General features: G+C 40.8%; 1 protein-coding gene across 1 annotated transcript in view; it reads right to left on the reverse strand.

Moving 5' to 3' along the window:
• Positions 1–21,326, reverse strand: part of npepps (aminopeptidase puromycin sensitive) — a 34,786-nt gene that overhangs the window by 11,691 nt on the left and 1,769 nt on the right. The window contains exons 2-17 of the mRNA XM_041983367.1: positions 20,014–20,098; positions 19,770–19,847; positions 19,552–19,673; positions 17,011–17,118; positions 15,388–15,588; positions 15,134–15,230; positions 15,015–15,048; positions 13,812–13,926; positions 12,007–12,171; positions 11,733–11,837; positions 11,587–11,647; positions 11,394–11,503; positions 9,104–9,167; positions 8,788–8,927; positions 4,444–4,578; positions 1,179–1,398 (exon numbers count right to left, since the gene is read on the reverse strand). Coding sequence (XP_041839301.1) covers positions 1,179–1,398; positions 4,444–4,578; positions 8,788–8,927; positions 9,104–9,167; positions 11,394–11,503; positions 11,587–11,647; positions 11,733–11,837; positions 12,007–12,171; positions 13,812–13,926; positions 15,015–15,048; positions 15,134–15,230; positions 15,388–15,588; positions 17,011–17,118; positions 19,552–19,673; positions 19,770–19,847; positions 20,014–20,098 — 1,840 coding nt within the window. The remainder of the gene's footprint in view (positions 1–1,178; positions 1,399–4,443; positions 4,579–8,787; positions 8,928–9,103; positions 9,168–11,393; positions 11,504–11,586; positions 11,648–11,732; positions 11,838–12,006; positions 12,172–13,811; positions 13,927–15,014; positions 15,049–15,133; positions 15,231–15,387; positions 15,589–17,010; positions 17,119–19,551; positions 19,674–19,769; positions 19,848–20,013; positions 20,099–21,326) is intronic.

The raw sequence follows: 21,326 nt of genomic DNA on the forward strand, positions 1-21,326 counted from the left end.
TGGAAATAATCAGACCTTCATTTCAAGGTAAAAATCACTTTATCACAGTATAAAAACAACATTGTCACTGTAGAAATAAAAACAGCTCTTCATCCTTCAGCTCCTATTTTGCCAAGCAGTCATTTTAAAACCCTGAAATAATAAGTTGTAATGATCTGAAAATACATCCAAGAGATGCAGAAACTACCAACACTGGGTTCAGAACTGTCCAAAGCATTATTAAAAACTGGAAGGATAGCGGGGAACCATAGTCTTCCAGGAAGAAATGTGGTCAGAAAAACATCCTGAATGATGTGATCTATGATCACTTAGACATTTAGTGAAATCAGATGGGAGAAAAACAGCAGTAGAACTCAGGTCTTTGTTTAATAGTGAAAGAACATTTCCACATGAACAACATGAAGGGACTCAAGGGATTGGGACTGAACAGCTGTGGAGCCATAAGAAAATTACTAATCAGTGAGGCTAACAGGAGAAAAAGGCTTCAGTTTTCTAGGGAGCATAAAGACTGATGAGTCCAGATTTACCCTGTTCCAGAGTGATGGAGCATCAGGGTAAGAAAAGAAGCAGAAGAATTGATGCAGCCATCATGCCTAGTGCTACTATACAAGCCTGTGTCTGTGATCTGGGGTTGCTGCTGTTGGTCAGATCTGGGTTCAGGTCTGGGTTCAGGTCTGGGTTCAGGTCTGGGTTCAGGTCTAGGTTCAGGTCTAGGTTCAGCAACATTATGTGTCCAAAGAATAAGGTCAGCAGATACCTGAATATACTGAATGAGCAGGTTCTGCCATCTTCCCTGATGGCACAGCCATATTCCAAGATGACAACACCAGGATTCATGCGGCTCTGATTGTGAAAGACTGGTTCAGGGAACAGGAGACGTCATTTTCACCACAGAGTCCAGACCTGAACCTCATTGAGGATCTTTGGCGTGGGGTTTCATCACAGATGGAAAAGGTCCAACAAGGTATTAGAGTAGGACTCTTTTTGGATGAAGGTAGTAGACCGAACTTAAATACAAATCATGTCAGCACAAAAAAAAAAGCAGCATATGGATCCAGCTGTGCTGCAAACCAGGACTGATTCTCAGACCAATTCTCTTCAACTGAATGTTAATGAGGAAACTAATCAACTTTGGTATAATTTAGGAAGATTAAGTTGAGTGTCATCCTCCTTCTCACCTTCCCCTGGCTTGCTGTCCCAGCCCAGCTTGAGGCCGATGGGGGTGAAGAGATCCCGGATGAACTCCTGGATCTCCTCGTGGAAGTCGGTGTGGGACAGCAGTGAAGACAACACTCCCAGGTTACAGCTGAGGTCGCTCCACACTGTGTAGTTGGGCTCATTAACGAATGCTTCCATCAGCTTCAGCACCTCCACTGTGCTCATCATCCCTGCACGAGACTGAAGACACAGATCATCAGAACCTGCAGCACTTTCTCCTCTGACTCCAAAACTGAAGACAAGCTGTTTCATGTAAAACAAACCTTTAATATTCAGGTCAGGAGTCCTGATTTGTCTCTTCATTCATGTTTTATGACTCAATCTGCAAGTTTTAGTTCATTTTGTTCTCGCAGACGTGGTTCGGAACATCGCATCAGCCAAACAGAACTTTCTTCTTGTTGGGCTCTGAGAAGTATTGTGTGATTGGTTGGACATTTTAAGTGGGTGTGGGTAACGCGGTAAAGTGTGAAGTGGAAAGTTGTGGCTTCCTTATTTCCGCTAATATGAGGTTAAATTGATAGCTTTAATGAACAGCTGATCGAGGTGGTGAGAAAGTATGAAAATGAATATAACACACGTAACATTTACAGACATGGACGCCGCTGCATGCTCAACCCTGCTCTGCAGGGACAGAGTTTCTCATTTAGTATGAAACCATCCAGTCTCGTGTTCATTGCACATAAAAACACAGAACAGTCCCCTGCAGTAGTCCCTGCCCCGTCGCAGCCGAAGCTTGTCATGGAGTATGAATAAACCAGACCAACACTAACTTTTTTTTTTGGTTCTTGCAGCCTTGAGAACAAGAACAAAGTTCTTGCTACTGGAATATGCAACAAGCTTAACACTGCCACTGTAGTGATGGCATCTACTTTAACTACAGAGAAATTATTACAAAAACATCCACACAGACCATTTTCCTCCCTGAAGAAGAGCTCTGCTTTTCAGCCATCAGTAAAGCATTAAACATGACGGCTGTAATGAAAACAGACCAACCCCACGGATCTGGGATTTAGTAGAAAATTTAAGTAGAGGTGGACGCCTGATCCTTTGGACGTTCCTCCCAGTTGATAGAGCACAACAACTAATCTGACTGTTATAAATGTCGTGGAATTTATTCTCGTCCTTGGATAATGTGAAGTATTGCATAAGAGTCAGCGGCAGAGTGTAAAGGTTTGACATTATTTAAAAGCTGCATATAACTGAGTCATAACAGCAGCAGGTGGGAGGGAGGAACCTAGCTGATGAATCCAGAGTCACTGTGTTACAACACAACAAAGACAGGCCTGAAAACACATTTCTTTTCATGAATTAACATTTTCACAGACTCAAAGTTAAAATTTAGCTCTACAGTTCTTCTGACAAAGATTTCGGACACTTGTGATGATCACATGATCTTCACCAGCATGTTTAGACGGTCGTGTTAGCACAAAACATTTTATTTCTCTTTTTTTTTCCAGAGAATCAAACTACCTTTATTTGCCTTCAGATCCAGAACCAAACAAAAATTGTATCTGCTCATAAAGATCACTAATGCTAAAGATGAAATAACGGCCTGGATCCTCTGGTTCTTCAACATCCGCCACAAATCCAACACAGTCTAGGAAGGCGGATGTTTCCTATAATCATTTGTGGCTCAACTTTCAGGCTGCAGTTAGAACAACTCTTTCACCACTAGGCTACCACTCCCTCTTTCCTCTCTACAAGAAAAAAAAAAGCTGGAGGAAGAAGAAAATCTAGCTCCTTGATTGGTCAGGACCAAAAACAGCTCATTCACCACAAGTAAACAATGGAGCAACAATGAATTCCTGCAGTCTGAGTTCAGTTTTTACTTTGGTGCTCAGACCTAATGCAGTTTCCCCAGAATTTGTCCTGTATGAGCAGCAGGAGAAGCAGCCACATATCCAGCACGTGTCCTATGGCTCTTCCTTTCTTTGGTCCATCTGCTTTCACACTGCGAGTGAAGTGCACCAGGGTTCATGTAGACACTTGGACTTTGGCATATTCTTCCCGACTGTACACAAGATCTCCAGCCAGCTTTCATCCCACTGTTTATATTTACACACATGATAACCTGGTACTTGTGGTGCATTTATGAAACCATAGTCTAAAGTTTAAACATTAGGGTCATTTAAATCCAGAAAGCTTCCTTTTAACCTTGTTTTGTTTAAAACAATTAAAATGTGTGTATTAATGATCAGAGCATAGCACTGGTGAAACTGTGCAATGTGGAATAACTTTTTATGAGTGAAATTATATTAAAGTTTATTTAGAGATGAACCAAAAAGGTAAAGTTTCAAATGAAATTCTAGCTAAAAGTTCAACTCAGAATGGCAGCCAAAAGAAGCTCTTTGTATAACGCTGAGTTTGTGTAACCTCTCTCTACATACCAACTCCTTTCTGCACCACCTGGTTCTTCACACCGCACAGGAAGTGATAAGCAGCCGATCTTTAGCCACCATTAGACGTCTCCTCAGAAACACCAAGCAGCTTCTGTAAATTCACCTGTTTGACATGGTGAAAACTCTTGAGATGGAAACATAAAAACCATACAAATAAGTCCCCATTTGTATGTTTTGGGTAACTAAGCTGGCTTGGTGACCCTTTAGGGATGGCCCTTCAGCTCTGCTGCTATAGGCTGAAGCTGCTGGGGGATGTCCCATGATGCACTGGGCTCCTCTCTGCTCTCTTTACTCTCCATGTAGAAATATCTGACTTTGTTGTTGTCATTAATTTGTGTTTCTCTTCATCTTTCTCAGCAGGCATCCCTGCCTTAGAGTTGTGCTGCTTGTTGACCCCTCTTTCTTGTCCTTGCCACCGCCAACTGGTCCAGACAGATGGCCGTCCTTCCTGGTTCTGATGGAGGTTTTCCTGTCCACTGTCTCTTCACGCAGCTTAGGATGGAGGATTGAATCAAAGAGAAGATCTGATCCAATCTGTTTGCTTCCTTTCCTGCTTATTATTTATATTAATAAGTTTATATGAACAGTTATTATAACTTGGACTAATGTGAATCATATAATGTGTTGGTTTAATTGGACTTTAATTGCACCACAGTAAATTGGATTGAAATGGACTGTTATCTGTAACACCTTGAGATGACTGTCTCATCGGTGCTGTACAAGTAAAGCTGCACTGAACTCATGAAATTACAGAACGGTACGTTGTTCTGTCTCTTTCACCGCTCCCCTGTTAATGTATATACATGTGTGTGTCAATGAGCCTTACAAGAGAGAAGAGGTCATTCTGCAGGCCGAGTCGGTCCACAGGCTGCAGGCTGAGGTCTCTGATACCCGGGAGAAGACTTTCCAGCATGGACGAGCTGTACTGGATGCGGTAGAAGCCCACGGTGCCAGGGTTGATCTGCAAACAGCACAGACATAGCCGGGTCAGGCTGTGAGCAAAACGAAACCATTTTCATCTGAGAACTTTTACTCAACATGAAGTGTACGGCAACGTCTCTGAAGCAGGAGTTTAACAACACATGGGTTTACATCGAGCCAATGAATCAATGTCCATCACGCCACACTGAAAAGACGTTCTTCAGAAAAAACATGAGAAACCATCTGTTTTCTTTTACCAGCAACCAAAATGTCTTATTATAAAATAATGTAGAAAATGTGGATATCCAAAAGTATCAAACTATTAGAGTCAGACTGTTCTGACCTGGTTGTCATGTGATTTAATAAGTACAAACAGAAACTTATCACTTTGAAGCGCAACATCCAGAATGTGGTTCTGTTTTCGTTTCTCATTTAAATGTCTGACTGATCAGAAAGAAAATTAGATTGTGACAATTTTTTTGTTTTTGTAATTCGATTTGAATGGAAGTTATTGTGTTAAATCTGCTGTGATATGGTCTCATATCGTCAATGGATCCTGATCTAACTCATATTGTGATGAAACTTGTGAAAGATACTCCTGATCAGAACGAATGAGAGCATTACATGCCATTTATTTTTTTTATTGAAACACATCCGACATATTTAGGGTGCCTACACTGGTGGTGGCCTGTGTGGCCGGGGCATTTAGGCTCTCGGGCCCCGCGGCGTCTCCCCTTGTTGCTGGGCGACCCATACTGGGCTCGTCTTACCGGACTGTGGTCGGGGGGGGGGGGTTGGCAGGGACATAACAATTATTTATTTAGCAATACTTTTTAAATGATCATTTATTTATTGAAGTGATTTGTTATTATAAGGTATATAGAGCACCTGTACACAAACAAACCAACCATTCAGCGGCGCAGACAAACACATTTTGTACACACTGTGCATAAAAATATATTTAACCACAAATATTTCTTTGAAAAAATATACACCTTTATTAGCAGACATAAAAACCGGAAACCCACAAATTAGACGCTGGATTCAACCAAAAGGAATTCAAAGAAATGTTTGTTCAGTTAAGACGATCTGAAAGAAAAGTTTTCCATTTCCACTCCACCGTTTACATCCTAATGAACTGTGATTCAGAAACACTGAACATTAACAGCTGCCATCATTTTCAGCCGTGAGAGGATCAAACACGTCTCTCCATGTTGGAGCTCATCTGAAACAACCAGATGAGAAGATTACATAATAAAACTGTTTAAGATGTCTACATGTGAACTGAGGCTGACATGTGGGTGCGTCTGCTATGACCACATTATTTTCCCTCTTCTCCTCCCAGCTGACAACCAGGAACTGTCATCAGCGACCTTTATATGAACTGTGATGTTTTACATCGTCCCCTCTGACTCATTAATTCAGGTAAATCCACAGCTGTCGCTCCCATTGCTTCATCATGGCTGCATGATCTTCACACTGTCTCATTGGAAACTGATAGAAAAATAGCTTCTATTGCTTTAAATTTGAGAAAAATAACTAATCTTAACCTGAACGCATGTAAATGATTTTAACAACCAGTTACAACCACACAGATAAGCAGCACTTATCTTTCAAAACCAAATGTCTCAAATATAAGATTGACTAAGACTGAGCTTATAGTCATGTCACTTTTAAGAGTATTTTTTAGGACAAAGCCACAAGAGTTTAGAAAAAAAAATTACCCACATACAGCAACACTACATACAGGTGAAACAAAAAAAAATAGAAAATGTATTTCAGTAATTTAACTTAAAAGGGAAACTAATAATTAGACTTATTACATGCAAAGTAAGATATTTCAAGATATTTGTTATAACTCTGATGATTAAGGCTACAACTTATTAAACCCAAATATCTAAATCTTAGAAAATAGAATATGACATGAAATCAATAAAAACGGGTTTAGAATCCAGAAATGTTGACCATCAGAAGAGTCCAGTCCTGCATATGAACCCAGGTCTTGGTTTGAGGCCTTCTGCATGGATTCCGGCCTCCATGCGGCGTGGCATGGATGTTATCAGCCTGCGGTCCTGCTGGGGTGGAATGAAGACCTGGATGCTTCAATAACAGCTTCAACTCTTCTGCATCGCTCTGTCTCATGTCTCATCCTTCACTTAATAAAAGCCAGTGGACCAACACCAGATGACATGGCTCCCACATCACCACCAACTGGAAACTTCACTTTAAGAGTCTTGGATTGTTGCCTCTGCGGTCTTCCTCCAGACTCCAGGACCTGGATTTGCACACGAGATGCCAAATTTGCTCATCAGAAAAGAGCCCTTTGGACCACTGCTCAGCAGACCAGGTCATGGTTTCTTTAGTCCAGATAAGACACTGCTGACGTGTTGTGTTCAGGAGCAGCTGCACCAGAGGAAAACGACTTGTGAAGTCCAGGTCCAGGATCAGTCTGTGTGGTGGCTCTGGAAGCTGGAACTCCAGCCTCAGTCCTCTCCTTGTGAAGCTTCCCTTTTCCTGGCCATCCTCTCCAGCTGCTTCATCCCTGCTGGTTGTTCCACCTTTTTCTTCCACACTTTTCCTTCCACTCAGCTTTTTATTGATGTTTTGATGCAGCACTCTGAGAGCGTCCAGCTTCTTCTGCAATCACCTGTTGAGGCTTTTCCTCCTTGTGGAGGGAGTCAGTGATGGTTTTCTGCAGGTCAGCAACCTTCGCTATGATGGTGGATTCTACTGGAACAGACCGAGACCATTTAAATGCTCACATCGACTTTCATTATACACATTCCCTTTAGGTTCCAGGTCAAAGCATCCCATGTCAGCCATGTTTTGCTTCACAGCACCACATCACACCCCAGCAAATGGATATCAACACATCAGCCATTTTGAATTCAGCAAAGAAACCCAAGAGGACATTAACAGAGGAAGAGAAAAAAAGGAAGAGAGAAAGGGACAAGAGTAAGACAGGAGTCATCAGAGTGACTTGTCCTTGCTGGAAAGATCTCAGAAAAGAGACAGGATGAAGGTGATACTGGATGAGGGGATGACAAAGTAAAAAAAATAGCCAAATTTCAGGAGTACTCAGTAGTAGCTCAGGAGGAAGAGCAGTCGTCTTTCAACCGGAAGGTAGGCGGATCGATTCCAGGCTTCCATTGACTACATGCCGAAGTGTCCTTGGGCAAGGTGTGAATGTGTGTGTGAATGGGTGAATGTGATAGTAGTGTAAAGCGCTTTGAGTGGTCAAACCCGACTGGAAAAGCGCTATATAAGTACAAGTCCATTTACCATTTACTTTTTTTTTTTTCTTTTTTAAGTCTGTCATCATCATAACAAGGATGGAGGGAAGTGGCAGTTCTTTATGAGCTGTGATCCACTTACGTTGGGTCTGTAAACACTAATCAAGTCTGACACAGCTGAGGAGCAGCAGGACAGCCTAGCATCCACTGATCCTGACCCAGTGAGCAGCAACATGGATGTAATATTGAGACAACGTGTCAAAAGCAAATCGTGCCAGTGTTAAAAAAAAAAAACATAACAATAAAGCTTTAGATTCAACCACTTGTTTTATATGGCATAACTTTGCTCCCTTGCAGCAGCAATTAGCTTAGCATCAGCCCCACCCTGCTACTCCAAACTGAGAGCAAGCTGAACATTGTTTACTGCCAGCAATACACTGACTGATCATTATCATGTCAAACAGAACCTACTTCACTAAATACATTAATTAAAAAAGCTTTTTAACCCAAAAGGTACTGTCACTAAGCTTTCTCCCTTTGAAATAAACAGCAGTTTGGCTTCTCTATAGTGTCATCCATGCATAAAACAAAAACCACCAAACAAAACATGATTATATTGTGTTTAATTTACTACAGACTGAAGTACTATAGACTTACAGAGTGCTATGAAACTTCCATGTTAGGAGCACCAGAGCTACTCATGGAGAACAACTTAAGAGATCCATTGAGTATAGAAATGTGAGCTAATATTTCCACCATCAGATACAAATCATTCATCAGAGGAAACAATCTTAAAAGGGTTTTGTTTACTCTGTATGTCAGACCTTTGTCTGGTGCTTTGGGGCCAAACTGGGATTTAACCCTGGAACACATTCTAGTGAACAGAAGCAGCGTTTGCTCATACCATTGACTGGGAACTAAAACCCAAGCAGATATCACTGTTTTGGATGAAGTACTGACATATTTCAAGCAAACTGAAGCATTAGCTGCTGCTGAGAAGAGCACCATGGGCTTACCTTGATCCACTGGTCTGTGCCAATACCACTCAGAGTGATGGTGGTCTCTGGTCTGTCCAGCAGAACCTTGAGCTTGGTGCATTTGGGGTCCTCGCTAGTACAAATGCTAATGGGGACCATCCAACTCGGGCAATCTTCACCTGTACCACAGAAAAATGATGTGATCTTTGTAAATGCGCTCCATTTTTTTAATATAAATATATATATATATATATATATATATATATATATATATATATATATATATATATATATATATATATATATATATATATATAAATCTTTAGCCTGACAAGTGTATGTTATAAACACTCACCATTATGAGGTCCACTGGCGCAGAACTTCCTCTGGGATATCTTAAGGATGCGGTCATCACCTTGCTGTAAATGGCAGAGTCACGAGGTGTGTGATTATCAACAGAGTAGAAAAGGACAATCAGCTAGCAGACACATCTACCAAGTCATTGTCATTTCTGCTGATGGTTTTTGGGGCATTTCCATCACAGGGTAGTTCAAAAGCAAAACAGATTAGTTATAAGTACCCCCCTGCGCCTCCGTGATTTATGGTTAGGTGTACAGGATGGCTATCTTCCCATTTTAGTTCAAAGAAGTTTGAAGATCTGCTGGCAGGGACCAGAACAAACTGCAGAGCTCAGCTGAGTTCCATAAGAGGGAGAAAAACCAAAGTCCTATAAACATTTTCATGTATCCATTAGTCTTCCTCACAGTCTGTGATCCGTACTCTCAAGCACCCATAATTCATGTTGTAAATCTTTCACCGGACTTTTAAATGGCTTCATGGAACAAGCAAGTCTGCTGGTAACTGTAGAGTAAATGTTTACGTCCACAGGCGATGACATGGACCAGTCAAGGCTCTGCTGTAATGTATTGGCTTGGCTCGCTTGGAACCATGGCTGAGATAAAACCAATAAAAAAGTGGGGATAGAATTCTGTTTTACTCTGTAAGCTCATGTTTTCCAGGGGAAATGTGTCTAATCATGTGGTGGATCTATAAAATGTCAACAGTTCAACAAAAATCTTTTTCTTAAAGTTCTATATTTTTTTGTTTCTCAAGGCCTTTAGGACCCGGTTGTTAGACAGGAAAGGGGGTCAGAGACGGGGGTGACCTGCAGCACAGGGTCCAGGTCAGGATTCGAACCTGCAGCAACTGCACGGATGAGCTGTAATCTCTGGATATGAGCCGGCTGCTCAATCAGCTGAGCTTGGCACCATAAACATCCTTTTTTAAAAAATTTTTATGTTTAATAAGCCTCAGCCTGGAGCCTGGACTGATATTTTTCCACAGATCTTCAGAATAGCCTCCAGCTGGGGCTCTAACACTCGGGGTGCGTTTGATGGCGGCTTCTCTTGTTTCCTGACAACACTCCTCCTCATTTGTGAGGCTTCACAAAAGACAGAGGAAGCTTTTTCAGTTTTTCTAGACACTTGGAAAATAACTCATTTAATGTTTTTGTTTTATTCACAATACATGTGAGGAGATCGGGATCTGACTTCTGAAATCTTATGTTTCACTTATTTTTAATACATTTTAGATTTTTTTTAATTCCTCAGCTCCAAAATATGCATTTTAAGGAAAATTATAGATTTATTAAACAAATTGACATGGCAATAAATTATACAAAACTATATAAAAATCTCCCTCCCTCTCATAGCCACAAGCGGCAGAGCCATGCCGAGCCATGCCGGCTCGGCTACATAGTCCTCCCTGCACTAACAGCCTGTGACCTGTGACATGCACACAGAAATTTAGAAAAAGAAGAAAGAAATATGCTTATAGAAATAAATAGAGGGAAAAAAAACACATGATTGGAAATAATGTGGGCATAAATATGACTGAATAAAAAAAGTTTCAAATTAAAAAAAAAATGTTGGATAAACATAAACTAAAGAAATACTTTTAGGGATAAAAAATGTAAATTGAAAACAATACAGAAATAAATACAGGCATAACAATTAAGAAGAAAAGACATTTTAAAAAGCACCAAAAAAATAAAAACATCTAAATTGAAAATTACATTAATTCCTTCATTCTTTCTCTGTACCGCTTAGTCAGTCAGGTACACCCTGGACAGGTAACCAGTCCATCACAGGGCCAACACAAATAGAGACAGACAATCATTCAAGCACACACTCACTCCAAGGGAGAATTTAGAGTGACCGATTCACCTAACATGTCTTTGGACGGTGGGAGAAGCCAGAGAACCCACGCATACACAGGAAGAACATGCAAACTCCACACAGAAAGGCCACCGCCCCCCAAGCGACCTTCTTGCTGTAAGGCTGCAGTGCTAACCACCACACCAACGAGCAGCCCTGAAAAATTTCTGTATATATTTTTGATATTGGTAGTTTTGGTCCTCCATACAAATAACTTATATAGTTACTTAACGATTACTACCTTTTAAATACCTAGTATGTAAAGTTAAGAGACCTACATGGGTTTGACACTGCGAAAAACTCTTGGATTAGTAGAGAAAATAGATTACAACCTCATGTGAGCATATTCCACCATATCCAGTACCATACAGTGCAATACCATGTAAACAAAAGAACACCGTAAGACAGCTCGTGTCCAGTGAAGCTCACCTGTTCCTGGTCGACTACTATTATCGGGAAGCCCATTTGCTTGGTCCATGAATTCATCACAGCAGCGATAGGTTTCCCACTGGCCTGTTCCAAACAGTCCCACAGATCCTCTGCGGAAACAGCCAGGAGTCAGAGGAGTAAGAATCCAGGAAATCCATCTGCTCAGCTTCTTCATCAGGGAAAATGATCTTACCTGTTGATGCATTTTTATGTTGGAACTTTAAGAGATAGGCATTCATTCCTTTCCTAAAATCCTGCAAAAACACAGAATGAGATCTACTTTAATGGACTAAAGGTAATAATAAATAGCAATGCCAGGCTGTGAGTTGGATAACAAACCTCGTCTCCTATGTAGTTGTGCAACATGCGGATCACTGATGCTCCTTTGCTGTAAGAGATGGCGTCAAAGATTTCATCTACCTCTGAAGGATGGCCCACATTCACCTGAAGCACGTCACATCAAGTCAAAATAAGGTGTTATGATGATGAAAACTCCACATTACATACACAGAAACACCCAGCAGCTTGCTTGTTTTACAACAATCATCTTACAAATGACAAACTTGAGGAAGAGAATGTGCGCTTTACAAAGCGAGCCTGCTGCACAGCTCACCTCTATGGGGTGGCTGCTGTCCAGCGCATCCAAGTCAAGGGCGCGAGTGTAGTCTGCTGAGACGAACTGGGTCCAGATGTCGTACTCTGGGAAGCAGTGGTCCACACATAAATACTCAATCCAGGATGCAAATCCCTCATTAAGCCACAGATGAGTCCACCACTCCTGCACACAAACACACACACGCAGTGAGATTACACACCATCCACCAAGTAACTCCAAATCTAGTGAATATGCTCAACCTAACATGAACACTGGCTGAGTAATGGAACCAAAATGACAGCAAATATGTTCACGGCATTAAGTTGCTCATTAAAAACTCCATACAGTTTTTGGTGCATTTCTTCTTTTTTAAATCTACAGTGGGTAACATAAGTACTGAACACGTCAACATTTTCCTCAGTACCATATTTTCAGGACTATAAGTCACACTTTTTTTTGTTTTTCATAGTTTGGTTGGTCCTGCAACGTATAGACGGGTGTGACATATATACAGCTTCAAGTATAAACAAAGAAAAACATGCCCCTCGGCTAGAGAGCTAAGTAGTCTGATGAAAAAACAGCATTTATAGTAACGCAGCGCATTTTCTGGCATTAACGGTAACGCCGTTGTAATGATGGACGAGATCAATTAGATTACTTGTTACTGAAAAAGGAACTTTGTTAGTAGTATCGCTGTTATTCCCATCACTGGTAGTTTGGAGAAACTTTTTCCATAGTTGTTTTTCTTTTTTGTGTTCGTGTTCGGAAAGTAAGAAACCGAAAACAACCATCACTGCTGCTTCCTGTACACTAGTGTGTGACACACACACTATAAGATCAGAAGAGAGAAATCTTTTTTCTATCATCAAGTGTGTGGTCTATAAATCTGTGAAGATTTGAAGAATCCTGTAAAGTGTGTCAGCCTTAATCCGGACATTCAAAGAAACCAAAATAAATTCATTCATAAATGAACACATGTGAAATGAAATGAAATAACACATCGGGGAGGTGCAAAAAGGTTTGGAAAGCCAAGACAGCAGCTGAAATCTATCAGTGTTTAGAAAGCTGACGGCCTAAAAGAAGGACTCTCATTACCAAAGGATCACACAAGAAATATCTAATGATGGGAAAAAGCAAAGAGCTCCCTCAAGATCTTCTCGCAACCTTACTGTTACAAACTGATGATGGTGGTTACAGAAGGATTTCTAAATGTTAGAGTGAGCTCTGCTGGAAATGGAAAGAACATTATTTCACCATAAACCAGTCATAACCAGATGCTCCTCGCAAGACTTCCGACAGAGTGAAAATAATTAACAGAAAAGTTGTTTAAGAGCCAAAGGGCAGCGAGATTCAGAAAGACCTGGAATGAACAGAAAACAATGCCTTGTATGAACACTCACAACACAAGACTCCGCTGCTCCAGTTCTAATAACTTGTTACCAACATCTATTAGAAATTTATTTACTCAAAAAGATTGTGTCTGTGCAAACAAAAGACCTGACCTTCCATTAACAATCTAAGGCCCTGGTTACTCATGGAATTAGAAAAAAAGCTCATTTCTGGTCCTTAAAGAACAGATCAGGATCTTATCAGACAGACTAAAGGCTGTGATCAGGGCCACAATGAGCAGTGTGTACAGGGATGCATCCTGGTCTCACTTACAGACCACCTACATAAATGGATTTGCATCCTTTGAGACAAACATCTGGGCATGGTAAGGCATCTGCAGCTAAATTTAGTATCTCCTCTTTATTCTTTCATCATCTCCATCTTTTCACAGCTTTTCTTCTGCGTGTAACTGGTCAGTGTTATTGTTGGATTACCATGGTGACCAAGTTTCCAAACCACTGGTGGGCGAGTTCATGTCCGACCACCAGCGCCACCCACTGCCTGGATGATGAGCAGGAATTCTTTGGGTCGATAAGCAGCGCGGTCTCCCTGGAAAACACAGCATTAGAGTCAAAACCTCCCCCTCCGTCACCCCTCCATCGACCACATCAGCTGCTGGTGCTGAAAATGTGACAGGAGGCTCCTTCACTAATTAATCAACCAAATGTTGAAAACTTACAAGTGGAGCAACTAACATCTCAGCGACATTAAGATGCACAAAAAAACCATTAAATAAACAAAAAATATCATTTAGCATCATTTATAGTCAACATATTTCATTTCTTTACATAAATGCTAATGTACCTGCTTAAATTAACTAATAAATCCAATTAGACAAAAACATTTTACAAACAAAAAATAATATGAAAAACAGAAAAACAACAAAAATAAACTTATAGGGAGAATAACTAGCATTTCCAAGGGTATGACCACATCATTCCTGTGCAGTTATATTCATTTCTCCTTCCTGCTCCCACTTTCTCCTATTACATGTAGATGAGTGTTTTCAGATTTGACAATCCCCAGTATACCTGAAATTATTCTAACCATTGCCCCTGAGTTACATGCTTTTATAAATAACTGTGATAAGCGCATCCTGGACTCGGCTACCTCTTATGTTTTTTATGAATTTAATGCTGAACTTGCAGGTATCTGTAAAAATCTTGTTTTTCAAGAAGATATTTCTCTTTGAGTAAATCCAAACTTAACATGGTCGATCCTTTCATTACCTGACATCCCTTAAGATTTCCAATATTTAAATCTTGGATCTAGTTTATTAAGTAAGGAATCTGAATCATATGCTAGTCATTTCAGAGGTATAATATCCTCTTCTAATTTGAATTCTTTTAACAAAACATTCAATATTTCCATGTTTATAGGATGATACAGACGTCAGAAAGTGGTATGAATGAACGTCGTTCTTGCTGCCTCTTTGGACAACATGGCTTTTTATGTATTTTGTTATGTTTGAATTCTTGCAGTATAAAAGGAGCTCTCTTATCACTGTACAAGTTTGCATTTTATACCAAGCATATGTTGTAAAGCAGTCTATGCATCCGTTTCTAATCCTTTTTACCCTAAATTTGTCAAGAAAAATTGTGGATGTTATGACTTATACCAGAATAAAATCACCTTACCTGTAGGTAACAAGGCCCCAGTTTTCCATGGCACCTGAGAGGGTGGAAGAAGGTGTTTCACTCCAAATATTTTCTCACATTTTGGTTTTTCAACTTCTGTGGAATTTCGAGTAACCTACCAGCAGCAAAATCAGCAATAGCTATGAGATCAATTTTAGGCAATGGATAAGGAACATCGAAGTAGTCTTTGTAGAAAGGTAAGGTCTTAGTTGCAACCTGCATTAACATAAAACCAAAAACAGTCAGCTGTACAAATGATAGTTAGTATAAAAGCTTTCCGTCTGTTTATCCTCCCATCAAGCTATAGTTGTAAAGCATATAATCAATGCACTGCTGTGGTTGGTGTGTTTAACACTCTGCACCAGATACATACCTCCAAGGCAAATTTCCCTTGTTCCGCCTTCCCAACGGGTGTATAGACTCGTACCGTTACACCATCTGACGACTGGCTCTCCACATAGTCATATTCACCAATGACAAAAGCTACGAGGTACGTGGACATGATGGGAGTGGTGGCAAATTTTACTTCCACAAGGTTTTCATCCTCTGGGTATGGCTTTCGATCAATGACATTCTGGATGGGAAAAAGATTGTGCAGTGTCATAAAAATACAGCTTACTTAATGCAATTCTACAGTTTTACATGCTGCTACACACACGATGCAGATCAGTTTGGCTTTAACCATCCGGAGACGACAATGAGGGTGAATAAGACCGCTGGAAAACATTAAAAGACGAGAAATCCAAATTCTCTTCAGCAGCTGCAAGAAAGATGTTGGTGAAAGTTGCTTGTAAGGTCATAGACTGAATGTTCACCCATAACTTAGGAAGTCTTCGTCTTCCTGATAATCGCTGCAAACAATCAAAGCTGTTGCTCAATACCACCATCAGCTGGAATGGAGTTGTCCAGGAATAAAGTATTATTTTTTACTATAATGCTGTTAAAAATAGTGCACGTAAACTTTGATCAAAAACCAGAAAACATTTGCTAAGAAAAAAAACTGCAGCAGCTACTGAAACAAAGAAGGTCTTAATATAAATCATGTCCATCAAAATCATTTATCAACTCATTCAGACGGCTAAAGAAATAAGTGTACAACTTTTAGAAAAATTTGGTTTTATATACAGAAAATATGTTGCTCTAAAAAATAAAATAAAAAAATAAAAAATACAAATGACTGCACTCATGTCATTCAGAGGAAGCAGAATAATCTCAGACAGCTTAAGCTGGATTTATACCCGCACGTCTGCGTCACCCCTGTAGGCGCTGCATAGCTCTGCGGAGGCCCGACCCGGACCTCTTCCAGACCTGACGTGCACCCCTGCTACGCAGACAGATATGCGGAAGTACTCACTCATGATTGGTTAGTTTGAGATTAAAGTTTCTTGATTTCTGGATCTTCTTGCTGAATTTGTGTAGTAACCACCATTTTTAAAAACAACATCCAATGGATCAAGTTGACGAGAGGCTGATCGAATTATTTCTTCATTTTCTTCAACAATCTAATAAAGACTGAACCAACGTTGTCTTTAAACAGAAAATACCGACCGAACTGAAGTGAGCCATGAAAAGAACTCCGACCTGGTGAGTTTACCTGCCGATACCACCCCTGCTGGTTAGGAGGAGAAACTGCAACACAACACCAAAACGACGCGTTCCCCCCACGCTCGAGTGCGAGAGCAAACTCACCAGCGTCAGCTACACCGCAGCCGAACGCACGCAGCCGACCGCACGCAGCCGACCGCACGAGTATAAATCCGCCGTTCGGTGTCTGATTCAGTTTATCTACCAAAGCTGTACAATGACCAGCCTCACTGTACATGCATAGCTGTTACATTTCTCATGAGGTTGAACATAATGTTAGCCAGAGGTAGAATATCCAGTGACTGTCTGCCCTCTGTTATGTAAGCTAGTGAAAGAAAAAGAGGGAACAGAAAGGAGGCCACACATCGCTCAGGCAGCATGGGTGAATGAGGAGTAAACATATGACACATACCATATTTGACAAGGCTACTCGGTCCTTAGGAACTATCAGGGTGATGTCAAAGGTGGCTTTGATAGCTGGCTCATCCCAACAGGGAAAAGCTCTGCGAGCATCTGTGGCCTGCAGGGTGCAGACGGGAGAAGGACACAAGTTAAGCACTGCAGCTCAAATCCAGCATCAAAATACATTTTAAATTTTCAGATAGCACTTTGTCTCAATCATTCAAAGCCACTGTAGGAAAAAAGGAAACGAAACAAATAATTAAGAAGAAACATGAAAATATTGAAAACACAGAGAAGTAACTTAAGCCTGTTTCAGCATCACTGTGGCAGTGTAAGTGGTTTATCACAGATAAAAACAGCGCCCGTTCTGCACTGAATCTCTCCTAGAAACCATCAACATGCCCGGATCATGCTGCAGCTGGCCAAATGTGTCACTCTGACAGTATCAGTCAACTTGACTAAACTTCACCCTCCGGCTGTCCTTTTACTTTGCCACACAGCTCCTCCATGTTTTTGTGCAAACCTGAGCCGGGTGCTGAAAATGCCTCCAAGACGAGACAGTGAACGCATCACAGCTGCTTGTGTCAGCCGCTCTGTCCAGTTTCCACCTGGTGGTAATGATTTTGGTGTTTCAACTTGGCTTTGGAGTCATGGTTCAAATATTTTCAGTACAAAAGAGAGACATTAAAAAAAAGGATCTCAAACTTTTAACAAAAGTTTATTTTTTTAAACAATTTAAAGCCAAACTGGCCACAATGTGTTTTATGTTCTTTGCACTCCTGCTGTTAAAGATCTAAAACGCTGTGGTGTTTATAACATAGTCTATCATGTGTAAGAAATATGATCAACATATCGTTTTCTAAATTCATATAACCTAATTTTGATTATATATTCTATCTGCACAGAGATGCTGATTATAGCTCAGAAGAAACCTGTAGCGTTACCTGACCAGACGTTAGTGTAGCGTCTGCCTAGCTTTCAGTTGTTGGAAAAAAACAACAGGTGATCTAGGTTTGTCACAATACAAAGACTTCAAACATTATACTGATACTTAGGATGGCTCTGAATACAATTCTCAATACCATAGGGGGTATGGTAAATCAAAGTCAGAACCCCACAAAAGTAACAGCAATAAACAATATAATAAAAAGATTTAAGACATTAACATTATGAAATAAACTATTTTAAAGCTCTTTTAGCTCTTTCACAGTCTTCTCAGACAGTTTGCTCACTGTAGTTCAAAAGATACAAAACTAGAAAAACATTAACCACTAGTTAGTGTACTTATTAAAGATAAATGTCCTTTTCCTCACAACACTGGAGAACAGCTCGAGTACACAATAGAACAAACTTGTTAAGATGATCTAGTTTGCTTTTGTTTTTTAAACTAGATCAAATAATTAAAAAAATTTAAAAGATTAACTCTAAATGTTGTGGTCTACATTAACAGGCATTAATATATGACAGTAAACCTGGACGGGCTCATTGAGCTGCAGCTTTGTGCGATTCATTTGGAGTCTGTCGTGGAGCAGAGGTGATCATCTCGTGCTCTGACTGCAGCTGGGAGCTGGGACTGCTGTTTAGCGAGGACCGAGCCTCTTGCGAGTGCATTTGGATGGGGGCGGAGCCTGTGGCAGCACCCGCTGCTCAATGAGAAGATCAAACGATGGTGACTTCACGTCAGACTCCAAAAGTCTCCAATAACACCAGAAAAAGTCACTAGATTTGTCGCAAGTCCCGTTTTTTGTTAATTTTTTTGTTTTTTAAAGAGTCGCTAGAGAGGTCTGAAAATTCCCGAAATGTGGCTATACTGTAAACCATGGGTCCCAGCGCAGCCGCTGTGGGGGCGTGGCTGCCCCCTGCAGTGCCTGTAGAAAATGGGTAGAGGCGGCTGATCCTTTCTGTGAACCAGCAGACAGCAAAGTGGCATTTAAGTATTGATACTCGTGCTAATTAATATCTAACTAGATGCTAAATTTTAGTATCTGAGAATCGACTGTCAGTCATTCACTCTGCCCTGTCTAGTCAGAGGGTTAGTGCCTGCTATGGACTCAGTCCCGGCAGTTAGCTGCTGTTCCCCAGCCAACATCTTTAAGGTTTTTCTAGCCTCTGACTTCATCTATTCCTGACTGAACATGCTACATAGCTGCAGAGTCCCACCCCGCAATGGTCAACTGTTCACTGAGAAAACTTCTTCTGTTGTAATGGTTGCGATGGATAACGAGTGCGCTATAGATGTGGTGCGCTGGAGAATTTGACCATACAAGAAAGCGTAGGAATTGTGACGTGCTATAAAATCTTGCAAGCATGTGTTTACCCTTCTTTTTTAAAGCACCCAGTGATGTTTAAGGTGAAAATACTTGATTAACTGCAAATAAACTAGAAACATGTAAATTCATGCCACCGGACTTTTAAGGTGGATTACAAATAACAAAAACAAGTCACAAGACTATCATGCCTCTCTATGTTGCAACACAGGCAACAAGAGAGTTAAGCAACGCTCCACTTTCCCAAGAGAAAAGATCCCATTTTCCTGAGGCCATATACTCACCTCAAACTGTGTGACAGCAGCATACCGGATCTCTCCAGCTGAAGTTGTATATTTACTTCTATAGAATCCTTTCATTTTGTCATTCAACTCCCCGACAAAGTCGATCTTCAACATGCCAGAGCCTGTGGAAGCGTGTACAGTGAGTGTTGAGCTGCTGGTGCAACCATAATGGTAAAAAAAGAGTTTTAAAAGTAGAGCCAACTGAAGTCTCTTTTTACCTTTCTGTAAAGCACTAGGAAATGACAGGGTAACTTTCTCATCCTCATTTTGATAGTTGAATCCCGTGGCATTAATTTCTGAAAAGGCAAACAGAATGAAGAACTGATGGCTGAGCTGTTTAATTTGGAAATTACAACACTACGGACTTTCTAGCAGCTGAAACAGAGATGAAATCAAATGAGGTAGCTACAAATACACCTTCAGTCATGAGAATGGCATGAACGAAGAAAGTTTGATCCTTACCGTCTCCTCCCTCTGGTGCAAAGGAAGCTGTGATGATGTCGATGTCAGCGCAGTTCATCACAATCTGATTTGTAGCTTGTGTAACCTGTAAACATGGACACAAAACAACTCCGCTCATACTCTGAAAACCTCTTCTGTCCTATAATTTCAATTTCCACTTCATGAAAGAGTGAGTTTTCCTAAAAGATAACATGCTCCACGAGAAGTGAGAACTTTTTTCTTGTTCTCGAGGCCACAAGAACAAAATGACGTCATTTTGCTCTCGCAGACGTGAACGACACATCGGGCAAGCAGAACTTTCTTCTCGTGGAGTGCTCACAAGTATTGTGTGATTGGTTGGACATTTAAGGTGGGTGTGGTTAACAAGGAAAAGAACTAATTGGAAAGATGTGGCTCCCGCACTTCTGCTGATGCGAGACTGAACGTATAGTTTTAATGAACAGCTGACCGAGGTGGTCAGAAAGTACATAAATGTATACAACACGTGGGATTTAAAGACACGGACACCGCCATGTGCACAACCCTGTCCTGCCACAGGCAAAGTCTCTCGTGATATAATATGAACTAACCCGATCAGCTGTTCATTGTACATAAAAACACAGACGTCCCCCCTGCAGCTGTCCCCGCCTTGTCGTGGACGTATCTTCTCGTGGAGTATGAATTGTCTGGACCAATAAGAACTCTTTTCTGGATCTTGCAGAATTGAGAACAAGAACAAAGTTCTCACTTCTTGCAGAGTATGTAACAAGCTTCACCCCTTAATGAAAATGAGTCAAAGCTGAATTAGATTCCTGTCCCACCAAAATAAATAGCAGTGATGGAGGAAAATCCCAACTAAGCCCAGGACGTCAGATAACCGAGGAAGGAATTAATTTCTGTGAAATAAACTTCCACATGCTGAAAGCAAACCTGGTCACAGATAAAGAACCAGTTGGCACATGAAACTGTGGCAGTTTGTGGAGCTGCTGGTTCAAAGCAGCTGTCAGTTGTGATATTTGGAGGCTGAAAGAAACATGACAAACGGCAAAGAGTCACATTGCTCACGTCCTTTCTGATAAATTAGCTGCAGGTTATTCCATTCACATCAAATGTGTGTGTTTAGTATTTTATGTGCTTTTGTACAAGATAGTGAGTGTGATGTGGTGGATATAGGTGAGCAGCAGATCACATTAAATTTCCCTCACGCTTAATAAAGTATTTACCTATTGATCTTTCTATATGTCATACCTCAGAGAGTCCCCCGTTCAGAGTTTAAGGTGCATTAACAGGCGTTTACCATTTAAGCTTAATGCATTCAACATTCTTCTTTTAAA

The sequence above is a fragment of the Melanotaenia boesemani genome, chromosome 4 (assembly GCF_017639745.1).
Source record: "Melanotaenia boesemani isolate fMelBoe1 chromosome 4, fMelBoe1.pri, whole genome shotgun sequence".
Classification (NCBI taxonomy): domain Eukaryota; kingdom Metazoa; phylum Chordata; class Actinopteri; order Atheriniformes; family Melanotaeniidae; genus Melanotaenia; species Melanotaenia boesemani.